This window comes from Galeopterus variegatus, unplaced genomic scaffold, assembly GCF_000696425.1.
Source record: "Galeopterus variegatus unplaced genomic scaffold, G_variegatus-3.0.2 Scaffold5043, whole genome shotgun sequence".
NCBI classification, from domain to species: Eukaryota; Metazoa; Chordata; class Mammalia; order Dermoptera; family Cynocephalidae; genus Galeopterus; species Galeopterus variegatus.
The window spans coordinates 32,242-48,347 of NW_007731154.1; the positions used below are offsets into that span (position 1 = coordinate 32,242).

General features: G+C 38.1%; 1 protein-coding gene across 1 annotated transcript in view; it reads right to left on the reverse strand.

The window, feature by feature from the left end:
- The window catches only part of LOC103604240 (coatomer subunit gamma-2-like), a gene marked incomplete at its 3' end in the record, with an annotated part of 44,347 nt that overhangs the window by 27,376 nt on the left and 865 nt on the right, over positions 1-16,106 (reverse strand). Inside the window, exons 2-4 of the mRNA XM_008588807.1 lie at positions 15,403-15,455; positions 14,509-14,589; positions 10,871-10,942 (exon numbers count right to left, since the gene is read on the reverse strand). Of these exons, the coding sequence (XP_008587029.1) occupies positions 10,871-10,942; positions 14,509-14,589; positions 15,403-15,455 (206 nt within the window). The remainder of the gene's footprint in view (positions 1-10,870; positions 10,943-14,508; positions 14,590-15,402; positions 15,456-16,106) is intronic.

The window sequence follows — 16,106 nt, forward strand, 5'->3', positions numbered from 1 at the left end:
AATACAAGGTACCCAGCATCACTCTCTCCCACAAATCAACCAAATTTACAACTATAAAATGTAACATCAGCCAAGCTGGGGCTGCTGGAGCTCAGGGGAAGAGGAGGAGAGACCTACAGAGTTCATGAAGGCGGAAGAAACTACAATGAGAGAAAGAAAAAACTGCTCTGAGCATTTCGGGCTGCGGCTGCTTTAAAGCTTGAGCTAATGAGCGCATGGAGCAGGAGCCAGCAAAAGCCACAGCTGTGCCCTTCAGATGGAGTTACTTGGAGGCAGCAGGAGAGAAGAGGGCCTTGGCAGCCCCCAGGACAGCAAGACCACTAACAGGGTTCCCATGGACCCCCACAGGAGTGAGGAGCCAGAACAACTGAAAAAAGGGAGCCATTCAGAGGCCGGTGAGTCATCACAAGCGACCAGCACAGGGCCCATCCCACGGGAAGTGTTTGGAGCATGGGCAGTGGGCGAGATGGGAATATCGGGAGAACACTGGGACACAGCAAGGACAGCCGACCTGCCCCCCAATCAGCACAGGACCACTCAGAGGAGAATGGTCAGGAATGCAGAATTGCATGGGGTGCAGCTTGATGAAAAAACTCAGGCCCAGATCACAGATTCTACAGAACACAGACCCACTTGGTGTCTGGAGAGCCGGAAGTACCTGTAAGATCAACGATTAAACCCTGAGCTGCACAAAAAGCCTTCCCTAGGGAAACAGCAGCAAAATAGCAATTTAGCTCAACCACACACTCAAGTACTGGTTCCCACAGGAAGTTCCCCTGTGTTAGAAGCAAAGGACAAAAATTATTTCTGGCCCAGGCATACCACCAGCACCTTGGGGCCTGCCTGGGAACCAGAGGCTTGGATCTGGGGACTGGACCCCACTCCCACTTCTAGACCAACTGCGCCAGTGCCTCGGGGCCAGCCTGGGGACCCAGGCATGGAGCCAGGAACTGGACCCTCCTCCCACAACTAGGCACACCACGCCTGCACCTTGGGGCCTGTCTGGGGACCCGAGGCATGAAGAAGGGGACCGGACCTCTCTCCCACAACCAGGCACACCAAGCCAGCACCTCGGTGCCCGCCCACGGACCTGAGGCACGGAGAAGGGGACCAGACCACCCTCCCACAACCAGGCACACCATGCCAGCACCTTGGAGCCCACCCAGGGACCCAGGGCATGAAGAAAGGGACTAGACCTCTCTCCCACACCACACACACCGTGCCAGTGCTTCAGGGCCCACCTGGGGACTTGAGGTATGGAGAAGGGGCCAGACCTCCCCTCCCACAAGCAGGCACACCAAGCCAGCTCCTTGGGTCCTGCCCAGTGACCCGAGCATGGAGCTAGGAACTGGACCCTCCTCCCACAACAAGGCACACCATGCCAGCACCTCGGGGCCCACCTGGGGGACCCAAGGCAAGGAGAAGGGGACTGGACCTCTCTCCGACAACCAGGCACACTGCACCAGCGCCTTGGGGCCCACCTGGGGACCCAAGACATGGAGAAGGGTACCGGACCTCTCTCCCACAACCAGGAATAACAAGCCAGTGCCTCAGGTCCTGCCCAGTGACCTGAGGTATGGAGCCAGGGACTGGACCCTCCTCCCACACCAGGCACACTGCGCCAGCAACTCGGGGCCTACCCAGGGCATGGAGAAGGGGACTGGACCCCTCTCCCACAACCAGTCACACCAAGCCAGCTCCTCGGATCTCTCCTGGTGACCTGAGGCATGGAGAAGGGGATCAGCCACCCCTCCTACAACCAGGCACATGACGCCAGCACCTTGGGGCCTGCCCAGGGACCAGAGGCATGGAGAAGGGGACTGAACACACTCCACAACCAGGCATACTGCCAGTGCCAAGGAGCATACCAAAAACAGCACCTCCATGTGGGTGGCCCACCACAGCTACCACAATAACCATGGCTGCCGCAAAAGCAGCTAGACGCCACAACCACCACGCAGATGGCCCACCAACCACTGGAATGCACTCACACAAGAAGAGTCACCAGCAGAGACAAAGAAAAGAAGAGGATGTCTCTTTCCACAAAACCCATTTCAGAGTGACAGAAGAAGCATCTGCTCTGATAATATTGGGGGACCTGATCACATCTCTCAGCATAGGTAACAAATTAACAGAGTAACCATTATTCTTTCAGAAGGAGAGAAGAAATCTAGGGCAATTAGAGGGGGTATCTCTATCTCTCTGTCTCTTTGTTTCTCTTTCCTTCCTCTCTGGTATTCTGCCCCACACATTTGAGCCTTCTTGGCTTCCCCAACCTCCAATTAAACAATTACCCATCTCAGAGAGACAGCTAGGCTCCTTTTTAGTCTGCCCTGCCTGACCTGAGGCCTGTAATCTGCCTCTGGGCAGTGAACTAGTGCAACCCTAAGGCTCACCTTGTTTGTTTCCCTTCTTCAGTCACAGTCCTGGGATGCCTGTTATCTAATGTCTGAAAACTGTTGCGTCATATATTTTTTGTTTGATTTTCTAGGTATTTATGGTGTCAGGGTAAATCCAGTCCCTCTACTCTTCCAAGGCTGGAAGTGAAACAGAAATGTGTACTTCACATCAAAACATATAGTGAGTTATCTAGTTATTCTTTTATTATTAATTTCCAACACAATTTCATTGCAATTTAAAAACATAGTCTATATAATTTCATTACTTTGAATTTTGCTGTGTCCTGCTTTACAGCTCAATAATAGTTGATTTTTGTAAACATTCTTTGTGTTCTTCATTTACATCTAATGTAGAGAATGATATATTTGGGTCTATATCTTCCATCTTACTATATGATTTATGTTTCTCCTGCTTGATCTGTTTCTTCTTTTTTTCCCTTCTTCTGGTTCGATCTTTCAGCATACTATTTTTTTTTCCACAATTAGTGTGGAAGAGAAAAACAATAAATAGAAAAAATGAGTGAAATAAAGAGCTGGTTCTGTGAAGAGATCAATAAAGTTTATAAACCTCTAGACAAACATCCTAGGAATAAAAGAGAGAAGATACGATTTACCAATATAAGAATGAAAGAAAGACATCACTGCAGATTTTGAGACATTAAAAAAATAAGGGAATATTATGAACAGCTTTATGCCAAGTTCAACAATTTAAGTGAAATAGACAAATCCCTTGAAGGACACAAACTACCAGAGCAGACTGAAGACAATAACTGATCTGAATAGTACCATATCTATTTTTTTAAAAAATAGAATTAATTAACCTCAAAAAACCTTCACACAAAGAAGATGGCTTCAATAGTGAATTATAACAAACATTTAAGGAAAAATTAACAATGATTCTACAAAAACCCTTCAAGAAACAGAAGGGGAAGAAACACTTCCCAACTGATTTAATGAGGCCAGCATTATCCAAATACAAAACCCAGACAAAAACAGTAAAAAGGAAAAAACTATAGATCAACATGTTTCATGACCCTAGGAAAAAACACTTATCAAACTGAAGATTGTGTGTGCGTGTGTGCGCACGCGCGCATGTGTGGAGGGGGGAGGGAGGGGGGAGAATATAGGAATTTACCCCCAGGAAAATCAATTCATTTCATTGTATTAATATACTAAAAAAGAAAAATCATGTGACAATCCAATGGATATAGAAAAAGCATTTGACAAAATTCAATATCCATTCATGATAAAAATCTCTCATCAAACTAGGAATAGAAGGGGACTTCCTCAACCTGATAAAAGTCATCTATGAAAACCTAAGAGCTAACATCATACTTAATTGTGAAAGTCTAAGTGCCTTCCCCCTGAGATCAGGAACAAAGCAAGGATGCCCCTACCACCACCTCCATTCAGTACTGTACAACAGTGCAAGAAGACAATAAGGTAAGATAAACAAAAGGCATACAGATTAAAAAGGGAAAAGTAAGGTGAAAGTCTAAGTGCCTTCCCCCTGAGATCAGGAACAAAGCAAGGATGCCCCTACCACCACCTCCATTCAGTACTGTACAATAGTGCAAGAAGACAATAAGGTAAGATAAACAAAAGGCATACAGATTAAAAAGGGAAAAGTAAAACTGTACTTTTTTTGAAGAAGACATGATCATTCATATAGCTAATCCTAAGGAATCCCCCAAAATGCTCCTAGAATTAATAAATGATTTTAACAAGATCACAGGAAACAAGGTCAATATATAAATATTTAATTTCTATAGACTACCAACAAACAATACAAATACAACAGCATCAAAAAATATTATCTGTTTTAGAGATAAATTTCACAAAATATGCCCAAGACTTGTACAATGAAAATTATACAATACTGCTGACAGAAATTAAAGAAACCTGAATAAAGGGAAATATGTGCCATGTTTGTAGAGCGGAAAACTCAATAATGGTACAATGTCAATTCTCTTCAAATTGATCTTTAGACTCATCAGAATCCCTATCAATGTTCCAGCAGGCTATTTTTCATAGAAATGGGCAAGCTGATTCTAAAATCTAAATGGAAATGCAAAGAATCTAGATGAGGCAAAAACAATTTTGAAAAAGAGAAAAATAAAATGAAAATAAAAATAGGAAGACTTACGCTACCTTAAAACTACTGTAGTAAGTTTTACCCCTACAGTAATCAAGACAGTGTGGTACTGGAATAAGAATAGACATATACATCAATGAAACAAAATAGAATGCACCAATGTGCCAACATAACTCAATCCTCTTCATCATTTCCTCCTCCTTCCATATGGATATTCAATTGTTCTAGAACCATTTGCTGAGAAAAAGAAGGAGGAAAAGGAGGAGATGGTAGAAGGAGAAAGGATAGAGGCAAAAAGAAATCTAACCCTTAACACACTATGCACAAAAATTAATTCAAAATGGATCATAAAGTAATTGACATAAAACTACAAAATACCAAGAAAAAAAGCATAGGAGAAAAATCGTTGTGAGGCAAAGATTTCTACAATATGATATCAGAAGCACAATCCATAACAGAAAAAAATTCAGAAACTGGACTTCATCAAAATTAAAAACTTTCCTGCTCATGGAAAGACTTGGAGAAAATGAATACATAAGCCACATACTGAGAGAAAATATTTGCAAAACATATCTGATAAAGAACTTGTATCCAGAATGCATAAAGACTTCTCAAAATTCAATAATAAAATAAACAATCCAATTTTTTTAAATGGGCAAAAGATAGGAACAGATCCTTCACCATGGAAAATATACGGAAGGCAAAAAAACACATGAAAAGATGTTTGAGATCATTAGTCATTAGGAAACTGCAAACTTCAACCACAAAGAGATAACACTACACACCTATTAGAACAGCTAAAATTAAAAACAAAAATAAAAACAACCATACCAAGTGCAGGCCAGTATTCAGGGCAACAGCAACTTACATACAGTGATGGTAAGAGGGATACAGCCACTTTGGAAAAGGGTTGGCAGTTTCTTACAAAGTTAAACATACTTATACCTACCATATGACCCAGCCATCCCACTCGTAGGTATTTATCCAAAAGAAATAAAAACTTAGGTTCACACAAAAATCTATGCATGAATGTTTGTAGCAACTTTATTCATAATCACCAAAAACTGGCAACAAACCAAATAGCCTTCACCTGGTGAACAGATAAACTGAGGTACATCCATACAATGGAATTGTACAATGCAATAAAAAGAAGTAAACTACTGATACAAATAATAACATGGGTGAATCTCAAATGCATTATGGGAAGTAACTGAAAAGAAGACTTAAAAGGCTTCAAAAACAGTATGATATTCATATTACTTCCTTAAAAAAAAGAAAATTATAAGAAAAGAGATGATTGGTTGCCAGGGGCTGAGGGCGGGAGGAGTAGGTGATACAATGAGGCAGGAGCGAGGTTTGGGGGATGATGGAAATGTTCTAAATCTGTGTTCACTGATGGTAACACGACTGTATGCATTTGTCAAGACTCACAGAACTGCACCCTAAAAAGGGTGAATTTTACTGTATGTAAATTATACTTTAAAAAAGCAAAAGATAACAGCAGTAAGTGAATTGAAAGGCAAGCCTCAGACTGGGAGTAAATATTTACAAAACACCTATTTGATAAAGGAGGTGTATCCAGAATATATAAAGAATACTTACACAATAAGACAACCTAATTTTTTTTAAAAATGGTAAAACATTTGAACAGACACTTCAGCAAAGCAGATATAAAGATGGCAAACAAGCACACAAAAAGATGCTTAAATTCATCATTAGAGAAATGAAAACCCAACAATGCCACTCCTAGATATTAACCAAAGAGAAATAAAGACATAGGTCTACACAAAGACTTGTACTTAGCAGCTTTATTCAAAATATCCATAAACTGGAAACAACCAAAATATCCATTAACTTGTGAATGGATAAATAGATTACCTCCATACAATGGAATACTACTTAGTATTAAAAAGGAACAAACTACTGATACATAAAAAAAACTTGGATCAATCTTAAAAGCCATAAGCTAAGTGAAAAAAAAAAAAAAAGACTGAAAGTCATAAAAGACTATATACTATATGATGAAATTTAAATAAAATTCTAGAAAATGCAAAACTATGTTTCAGAAAGTAGCTCAAGAGCTGGAGGTGGGGAAGGGGATAGACAACTAAGGGATATGAGGGCACACTCCAGAGTGGTAAATAAAGTTTCTATATCAAGACTGTGGTGGTGGCTCCATGACTCTATACATGGGCAAAACTCAGTGAATTGTACACTTAAAATTGGCGAATTTTATCGTTTTTAAGTCAGTAGGAGGAATATAAATAAGCAACGAACAGGAACAGGTAATTCAAAAGATAAAAGTAAAATGGCTAATAAAAACATGAAAAGAATTTCAACCTCAGCAATGATAATGAAAATGCAAATTAAAACCACGAAGAGATGCCATTTCACATTCATCCAAATGGCAAATAAGAGGGGTCTTCAAAAAGTTCATGAAAGATTTGTATTATCTTTTAATTCTATTTTTCCACAAACTTTTTGCAGTATCCTTGTATTCAGGCCTGATGAGAAGAAATGGTGAGAATTTGGAGCAATGTCTCTGTAAATTAGTATAACCCCTGCAGAGGTCAATTTAACAATATCAAGTAATTAGTGTTATTGAGAGGAACAGGTAAAGGGGCCTGAAAATCAACTACAATGTATATTGAGAAGTAAAATAAATTAATTTAAAAAAAAAATTCCATTTGTAGTTATCTACCCCAGAAAAATTTTCACTGTGTGCACAGGTAGACATGTACATAAACACTATGTATATCAGTCATAATAGCAAAAATGTAGAAGCAACTTAAATATACACCAACAGGAGAATGGATAAATAAATAGGATTACTATATACTCACACATTGGGATTCCACACAGCAGTGAAACCAAATAAAGTAGAAGTACATATAACAAGTAGGTAAATCTCAAAAACATCAATTTTTTAAATTGCAAAATAATATGAAGATATCATTTATATCATATTTTAAAACACAAAAATACTAAGTATTTATTATAGATACAAATGCATGCAACACACATATATAAACAAAAAATAAAAGAATACCAACTTCAAGATAGTAATTACCCTCTGGTAAAGGAATGCTGGAAAAGAAAGGAACTTCACATGTGGCTGGCAAAATCTCCATCTCTCCTTTCCCCAACAAAATCATGCCTTCAATTCCATATTCTGCCTAAAGGACCATCAAAACTAATCACATCATGCTGTACGTGGCTACTTACCTCAGTTACTACAAAAAGCCTAAAATATCCTGGTCATCACTCATCATATGAACACTTATCACCATGCAGCTGGGTATACCACCTCATCTGATTCCATTTTCCATCCTTCCACAACTCCCAAATGCCTCCGTCATGTTCTCTGGCACTTTCATCAGCAAAATCCCCTGTTTCCTTAACCCCTCTCTAAATGTTCCCATCTTTTTCTCTAACTGAAACCTGGCTCTCTCCTAAGGATTCTCTGGCAGCTTTCTCAAATGGTGGCTGTTTTCTCTCCTATAACCCTCAACTACCAGGCCCACAGGTGGGGAAGCTGTCCAAGTTGATCCTCACCACCTTTTCAAAATCACACTGCCCCCTTCTTTTATTGCACCTCCTTCTTCCCTAAAAAGCCTCTGGCTTTATAGCTTATGCCCTTAGACTGCATCACCTGCCACCATTACTGGTTGCATATATAGACCCCAGGTTACTACTATTATTTTTAAAAAATATTAGTACCTTGTTCACTGTCACTCTCTTCAATATTATCCCAGTAATAAATATTTGTGATTTTACTATCCATACAGATGATACCTCTAAAACTCTGACCTCTCCATTCCTTGACTTCCTCTCCTCCACGAGCCTGCCTTCCTCCTACAGAGATCACCCACTTCCACTCTCACAGCCTATATCAATAATAGTGTGATTTTACTATCCATACAGATGATACCTCTAAAACTCTGACCTCTCCATTCCTTGACTTCCTCTCCTCCATGAGCCTGCCTTCCTCCTACAGAGATCACCCACTTCCACTCTCACAGCCTATATCAATAATAGTACCCCTTTCCAATTTAATTTCCAAGCATCACACTCTCCAACCACCTGTACTGACTCCAACAATTCTTTCATTCCATCATGACCTACAATCCATTGATTCTTTGATCCTATCAACTTTTTTTGTTGTCCCAATCAGCCCCTGTTCTTACTTCCCTCCTAACAAAAGACTCCACAGTCAATATTTCATTCATTCAACTTACTTGCTTCTCCCTCTGTTTACTAATCTGGCAAATCCCCAATCCTGACTAAATTCAAAATCTAACCCTTCCATGCCTTAATCTGAACCCTGTAGCTGCAGAAAAACATTCACAATACTACCTGATAATATTTTAAATTCATAACCATTATTTTCAACAGGCCAACAATCCTACATTTACCTAACCCGTTTCCTTGAATGCTATTTCATATTTCCTTTTCTTAATACAAATCTTTGAGCTACAGTCCTCATTCTATTTATTCTACTCTGCATTCTCTTCCCTGCTCCATGTCTAGCTTTTCTCTCCAAATGCCAGCCTTCTGAGCAATAGCAATCTCAGGCCCAACACCAGACACATGGCTGCAAAATTAGAGCCACAAAGAGGCAACAGTCTTCCACGACTTTATATCAGCCGCAATAGCTCAAAATGCCTACTTTTCTTGTCTAATTCATCTAATAAATACATAATTCCATAATACTCATAGTATTCATAGTGGTTTGGCTTGCTTGATTAAACCCAAAATTTTGGTACAGGAAGTGGTCAAACAGGACCTTAAGGATATGAACCTGAATTTACTTCTCCAATTTGATTAAAGGCATTAATGACTTTTTCCAGTGGTAAAGAAAACACTAGTAGTCCATGGCATGCCATGAAAAAATACTTAAAATATCATCTGTAGACAAGGACCTATAGAAGACAAAGGGTTGGGTAACTAAGTAGTTGCTGCCATAGAACATTTTAGTAAAAATAAGTTGTATAATGGGTTAATTAGTTGCTTCTAAGTACTCTGGAGAATTGTTTTCTTGGAAAAAGAAAAAGGTGAGCTTAGAGTTTTAAATGCACAGCTTAAGGTCTGGATAAGGGACCAGAAATCTATAACTGCCTTAATACAAAGCCCTATGTCATATGACGACAGGGCTGAGATTTCTGAAAAGCATATCCTGCAGGTGGCTTACTTACAATGCAAATTCAATTCACACCCTTGCAGGGTATCTTATGTTAAAGTTAGAACCTTGACTGGGAAGGAGTGGGGTCCTGCAAATTGGGATGGGAACATATGGGCAGATTCTGATGAAGCTAAGTACCTTGAACCCCTAAATTATTCCAAGCACCCTTTGCCAGTAGGAGCAGTCCTTCATCCCATGTCTGAGGAAATTAGTCTCCCTTTGTCTGAACAGTACATAATGGCCTCCCCCTGAGTTAGGTGGACTGCTGATCTTCCTGAGGACTTACTCCTAAAACCTCTCATTATCCAGACACATAATCAGACTCAAACCCCAGGAGGTCCTGGGGGTTGGACACAAAATGTGACCTATGATGATATGCAGTACATACCAAAGAACTGTAAGATGTGGCCAATTTATGTTAACAGAAAGCTGGGAAATATATCACAGAATACCCTTCCCTGTATGGTTCTATGTTAAAGCTAGGCAAAAGAGAAACATGTGCCACATTTAAAACACAGAAGAAAAGCAGCAGCCATTATGCTCTGAAGGTCAGGGTGGGCTAAGGGAATGAGAGACAGATGCAGAGGTGCTAGCAAGTTTATTTTGTCTTCACTCTTCTTTTTTCTCTATTCCATGTCCCCTTCCCCACTCCAAATCCAGCTTTTCTTCTCAACTGCCAACCCTGCCAACCAGCAGCAACCTCGAACCCACCAAAAACTTGACTAAGAACTGACAGGTACGGTAGCTATATGCACTGACATCTATATTAGTCCACCTTTGTAGTGTCATGGCAGAAGCTGGGGATTAACAGTTTTTGTGACCACAGGGCAGATCTGTGGAAGAAAAGCTTTATATTACACACTAAAGTTCCTTCGTTTTCACATGTCCTTAATAAGCATTTATAAATTTTATGAAGATAAACAGTTTTTAAGTAATTCATCTGTGGAAGAAAAGCTTTATATTACACACTAAAGTTCCTTCATTTTCACATGTCCTTAATAAGCATTTATAAATTTTATGAAGATAAACAGTTTTTAAGTAATTTTATTGATCCTATATAAATTTTATGAAGATAAACAGTTTTTAAGTAATTTTAACCATATGAAGCAACACTCCCTAATGTGGAACACTCTAAAGTTCCCTGGGGAAAATGAACAAAATGAGCTTTTTCATTCTAAAAGAATAAAGACTTACATCATTTGATTGAAACAATCGAGTCATTGCAAAGAAGGCTTCTGTAGCTTCCATAGTTCCAAAGTGTTCACCCTATGTAAAATTTAAAACAGTTTTTTAAACTTAAATATATTCAGGATTTTCTCTTTATTTCTGAAAAAATCTTTTAGAACTCAGGGAAAAAAACTTTATAAACATTCTGCCTCTTCGCGATTTTTCTGGCTTTCAATTTATAAACCTGCACGGCAATTTATCCACTCTTTATTTAAAATAATTTGATATCACACACCATGTTTAAAAGTTCTGAAACAGTGGTCTGTAACCTTTTATCAGAAACTGTTTTAATTTTCCTAAAGAATTGTGATTTACAAGGAGTTAGAAAATGATAGCAAGTAAAGTTTCTAATTAGAACAGGATGTTATTATACTGCCTAAGAGCAGAGATCATACCTTTTGCATTTCTGTAATCTAAAGCCCAGCACAATGCCTGACATATCACAGGAGCATAATAAATATTAAAGAACTATCTATTAGGAATCTCAGCAAACATGGCAAAAAAGGGGAGCAACCAAAAGGGCAGGAACCAGAACGGTTATATAAAAAAATAAGGTTTAAGGGGGCTACTACAAATCTCAAGATATTGGCTCAAGCCCCTAAAAACACACTTTGGATCAGAGTTTCACTCACTTTAATGTGCATAACAAATTATCTGAGGATCTTGCCAAAATGCAGATCTCAGGTGAAGCCTGAGGTTTTGCATTTCTAACAAGCTCCAATAGTATAAATGCTTCTTATCTGGGAACCACATTTTTTGAATAGCAAGGTGTTAGATAATCTATTTCACTAATATTCAAAACTTTCAGATCATAAACTACCTGAAACATTACCATTTCAATATCTGATTTCTTCATCAAAAGTAATCCTATATAATATGTTAGGCTCAATCACTTTTCAGAACTTCTCATTTCACAAAAAATATAATTAGTCTTCCATCTATTTGCCATGGGTATAAGAATAAATTTTGATGAAAAACATTGAAAGTTTAGAATGAAAGACAAAATATAATAAGAGCTTACAATTAACTGGAGTATCCAACTTGCTCATCAGCAAGAGATTTCCCTCTCTTTCATAAACATTTACTGAATACCTAGAAGCCCATGTACTTTTTAGTCATATTGGAAAACCTTAAGTCCCTACTTTTTGACTTGAAATTCAGAGAACATACAGATATATCAACTCTGGTAGAAATTTAAAAGTATTTCTCCTTAAAGCTCTACCAAGAACTAGGCAAAGAGATGAAATGAAATGTTCCCAAACCTGTTTATTTAGTTAACTGTGTTTATACTGTGTTTGATAATTTATCAAGATAATTAAATGTTTCAACATGAGTTGCCCCATGAGAGGTACTGGCCAATATAAAAGTACATGCTACCCTGAATCAACTTTGACTACTTGAAATTCTGTTTATATAATGTATTTAGCCAACTTGGACACAATGTGTGCTATGAAAAGTTAAATCAACCTTATTTTGCCTTAAATGTTTCTAATCCACAGAGGGATTTTGCTGTTTGTGAACACATGCATTATATTTATAACCATGTGCTTGTTGCTTGGTCTCCATCTGCAAACAACAAAACTTAAATCTCTGAATGAGATCTTCAGTCACAAAATATAATAAAGATAAAATATTCTCTTAGAATTCAAATTGGAAACCACAGTCGTTTTAGCACGATATGTAAATACCTAGGGTATATGATATATTTATGTATGTGTGTATATTTATGTGTATGTGTGTGTTTGTGTGTATATATACATACAGTCAAGCACCACATAAGGACATTTGGGTCAACAACGAACCGCATATACAATGGTGGTCCTATAAGATTATAATTGTGGGGCTACCCAGTGAGCTCAGTTGATTAGAGCACAGTGTTATAATACCAAGATCAAGGATTTGGATGCCCATACCAGCCATCTGCCTTAAAAAAAAAAAAAAAAGATTATAATGGAGCTGAAAGATTCCTAACACCTAGTGACTTCGTAGCCATTGTAAGGTCTTAGCACAATGCATTATTCACATTTGTGGTGATGCTGGTATAAAAAACAACCTACTGCAAAACATGTTGAGGAGTTACTCTGCACCATAAAGATGAAAAAAATATATCTATGTTGAGGAGGAATGCCTAGCTTACCCATGAGGTGACCTGCCCAAAGGTGGCTCAAACCTTTAAGATAGAAAGCTAAGAATTTGATGCATTAGGTCTGACCCCAATTGAAAGAGTTGTTGTCTACTTTAGAATATTCGCATTTTTAAATGATTCCCACCCATCCCCATAGCAAAATAATAGTTAATAACAGTTAGCTAAAACTCACTGATTCCTTGCTCAGTGTCAGGCACAATCCCTACCTGTAATTAAATTTTCCTAACTTTGCGGGGGGTAGTATTATTCTAATACCCATTTAATAACAGATGAGGAAAGTGAGGTAAAGAAAGATTTACTGACATAATTAGAGGGGGCCCATACCCTCTCAACTAGTGGTCGGTTTAAATGACAGGAAAATTCACTGCTGTTCTTTTTTCACACAATGATGAAATCGCCTAACAACACATTTCTCAGAACATATTCCTGTGGTTAAGCATGACTGTACATATATATACATACACACACATATATATATGAATCTATAAAACAAAATCATATATTTTTGTTTTCTTCGTGACCGGTAACGGGATCGCAACCCTCGGTGTTGCGCCCGCACCACGCTCAACCAGTGAGCAGACCGGTCTCTATATGGGATCCAAACCCTTGGCAGGAGCGCCGCCACGCTCCCAAGTGCCGCACTCTACCGAGTGCGCCACCAGGCCGGCCCCAAAATCATATTTTCTAAGGCCCTAGACAGTTCATGAGATTTTTTTACATATGAGGCAAAAAAAAAGAAAACAAATAACAATAATAGCAAGCAGAACCTACATTCCATGAGTAAATATTTTTGTTGGTTTAGTCTGCTATATCCTCAGTATCTAGAACAGTGCACAGGACACAGCAAGTATGTAATAAATATTTGCTGAATGACTGAATGAAAACTATTCCTGAATGCTTACTATTCATCCAGCATTATTCTCAGTGCTTTTAATCACTGTAACTTTAAAAAACAGCTATTATCATAATCCCCATTTACAGAAAAGGCACACAATGAACAAGTTACTTGCCCAGAATCATATTGCTAGTAATGGTGGAATAGGGATAATAATATAAAATCTGAATATTAAAATCAAAGCTTTAATACATCACTATTTTATTAAAAACAAAAAGATAAAATATCTGGAATTCGTCTGATTTTGCACATTTTCAGAGGGACATAAAGACCTCTAAACACATATAAAAAATATGTTCTAACTAATACTCAAATTCAAATCAGTAAGTCTTTATTAAGAATCTACTATGTGCTTAGCTAGTTTAGTACCTCATAAGGAAAAAAGAAGTATATGTCATATACCCTGTGCTCAAGAAATTTTACAGATTATTATGTTAATCTAATATTTTTTATATTAAGTGAATTAAAAATAAATAAATAATTATACTTTTCACAAAGCACTTCACTACATGTTCTGTATTTCTATGTTAGGACACAAATATGAGGAAAATCAAAATAATTTACCTGGTTCAGTAAGTAAAGAATCTTTGTAAGAATATGCAAACATCTTCTTGGATTGATGGGCGTTTCATTGAATATACGAGCCTATGGAAACATAAAAAACATGATGTTATATACGGCATATTTTCTACCTTTTCCATCACAGATCACAATAAATCAACTTTAATAACATAAAGACTATTTTTAATCACAATATACAAATAATGTTAGTTGTCTACACTTCTCAATTTACTATGGTATAAGATAAATTAATAAGTGTAGATGTGGCCTTGATTTTCCATTCTACATTGTCTACCTCATTCCCTTGGGTTGACTACTTCAGCTTTATCCCTTAAATAAGAATCACAATGTTTATCTACATCATATGAATACAATGAGCTTAATATCTATACCTTCTTTCAATAACCTTGTACTGAACACCTCTTATGGCATTTTTTTATTGAAATATAATTGATTATACATATTTATGGGGTACAGAATTGATTATCAATACCTGTGTACAATATGTGATGATCAAATCAGAATAATTAATGTATTCACCATTACAAAATATAATTATTCTTTGTTACCTTTAACCAATTTGTCGCTAATCCCCCTTCCCCTGCCCTTTTACCACCTCTAGTAACCACTGTTCTGCTCTCTCCTTTGGAAAGTTCAAAGTATCTGAAACTATTTCCAACATGTGGCAGAGCCTGCATGTCTTTGCATTTCTATAAGTTCTAGATTCTCCTGTGACAAGTAACCCTTGTTCCTTTTCCCTCAAGTCTATATTCTCTGACCTCATTTACATTCCTTAATTCTTATTCTGAACGTCCTAATCATAGTATTTCAGGGGTTCTCTGTCCACCACTCTAAAATAGAATAGAAAAGAAAGCACAGTATACTTCCAAGCCATACCTCCTGTAAGACAGCACTCTTCTCCAGATGCTGAAAAGGATTGGAGCCACTACCTACGTATGTTAAAAAAAAAAAAAAAAAAAAAAAAAAAAAATCTTTAAGAGCGGTCTTACACAAACTTATTTACTTTCTGGAGGTTACTGTATGCATGGGAAATCTCATCTAAGTGAAGTGACCACTGGATGTCACAGTGATATTCATTACTAATATGCATATAAATTGAATGAAATCATTTTGCTTGATACTAGCTTTGTCATTACCACACTGCAAGAGCTTGGACTTTTGCAGGGACCCTGTCCCAAACGAGTGTCTTCTTTCCCGGCCTTCTTTTCCCATGAATGTTACAAATATGTCATTTCCACAACAACCAAGACTGATCAGATTGTGTGGTATGGCATTTTCCTTTTTCCTAAAGGCAAGCACTATTTTATGTGTTTCTAACATCTACTGAGCGGCAGAAACCAAGAGTTTCGCAGCGAATCACATAAGCCTAAAACTGGAAGAGGCCATGGAGGTTAACTACCCTAACCCTCTACCACACTGTGAGAGCAGTTATCAAACACTGAGAATTATTTTTCTTTTGCAGATGGCTTGGCGTCTTCCCTATTTGCTCTGGACCACAGTCGGGTAACAAAACGCAAGTCACTTCTGGATGCCTGAGCATTCAATGAGCTATGTCCCAAGGGACAGTCTTGACGCCCCCC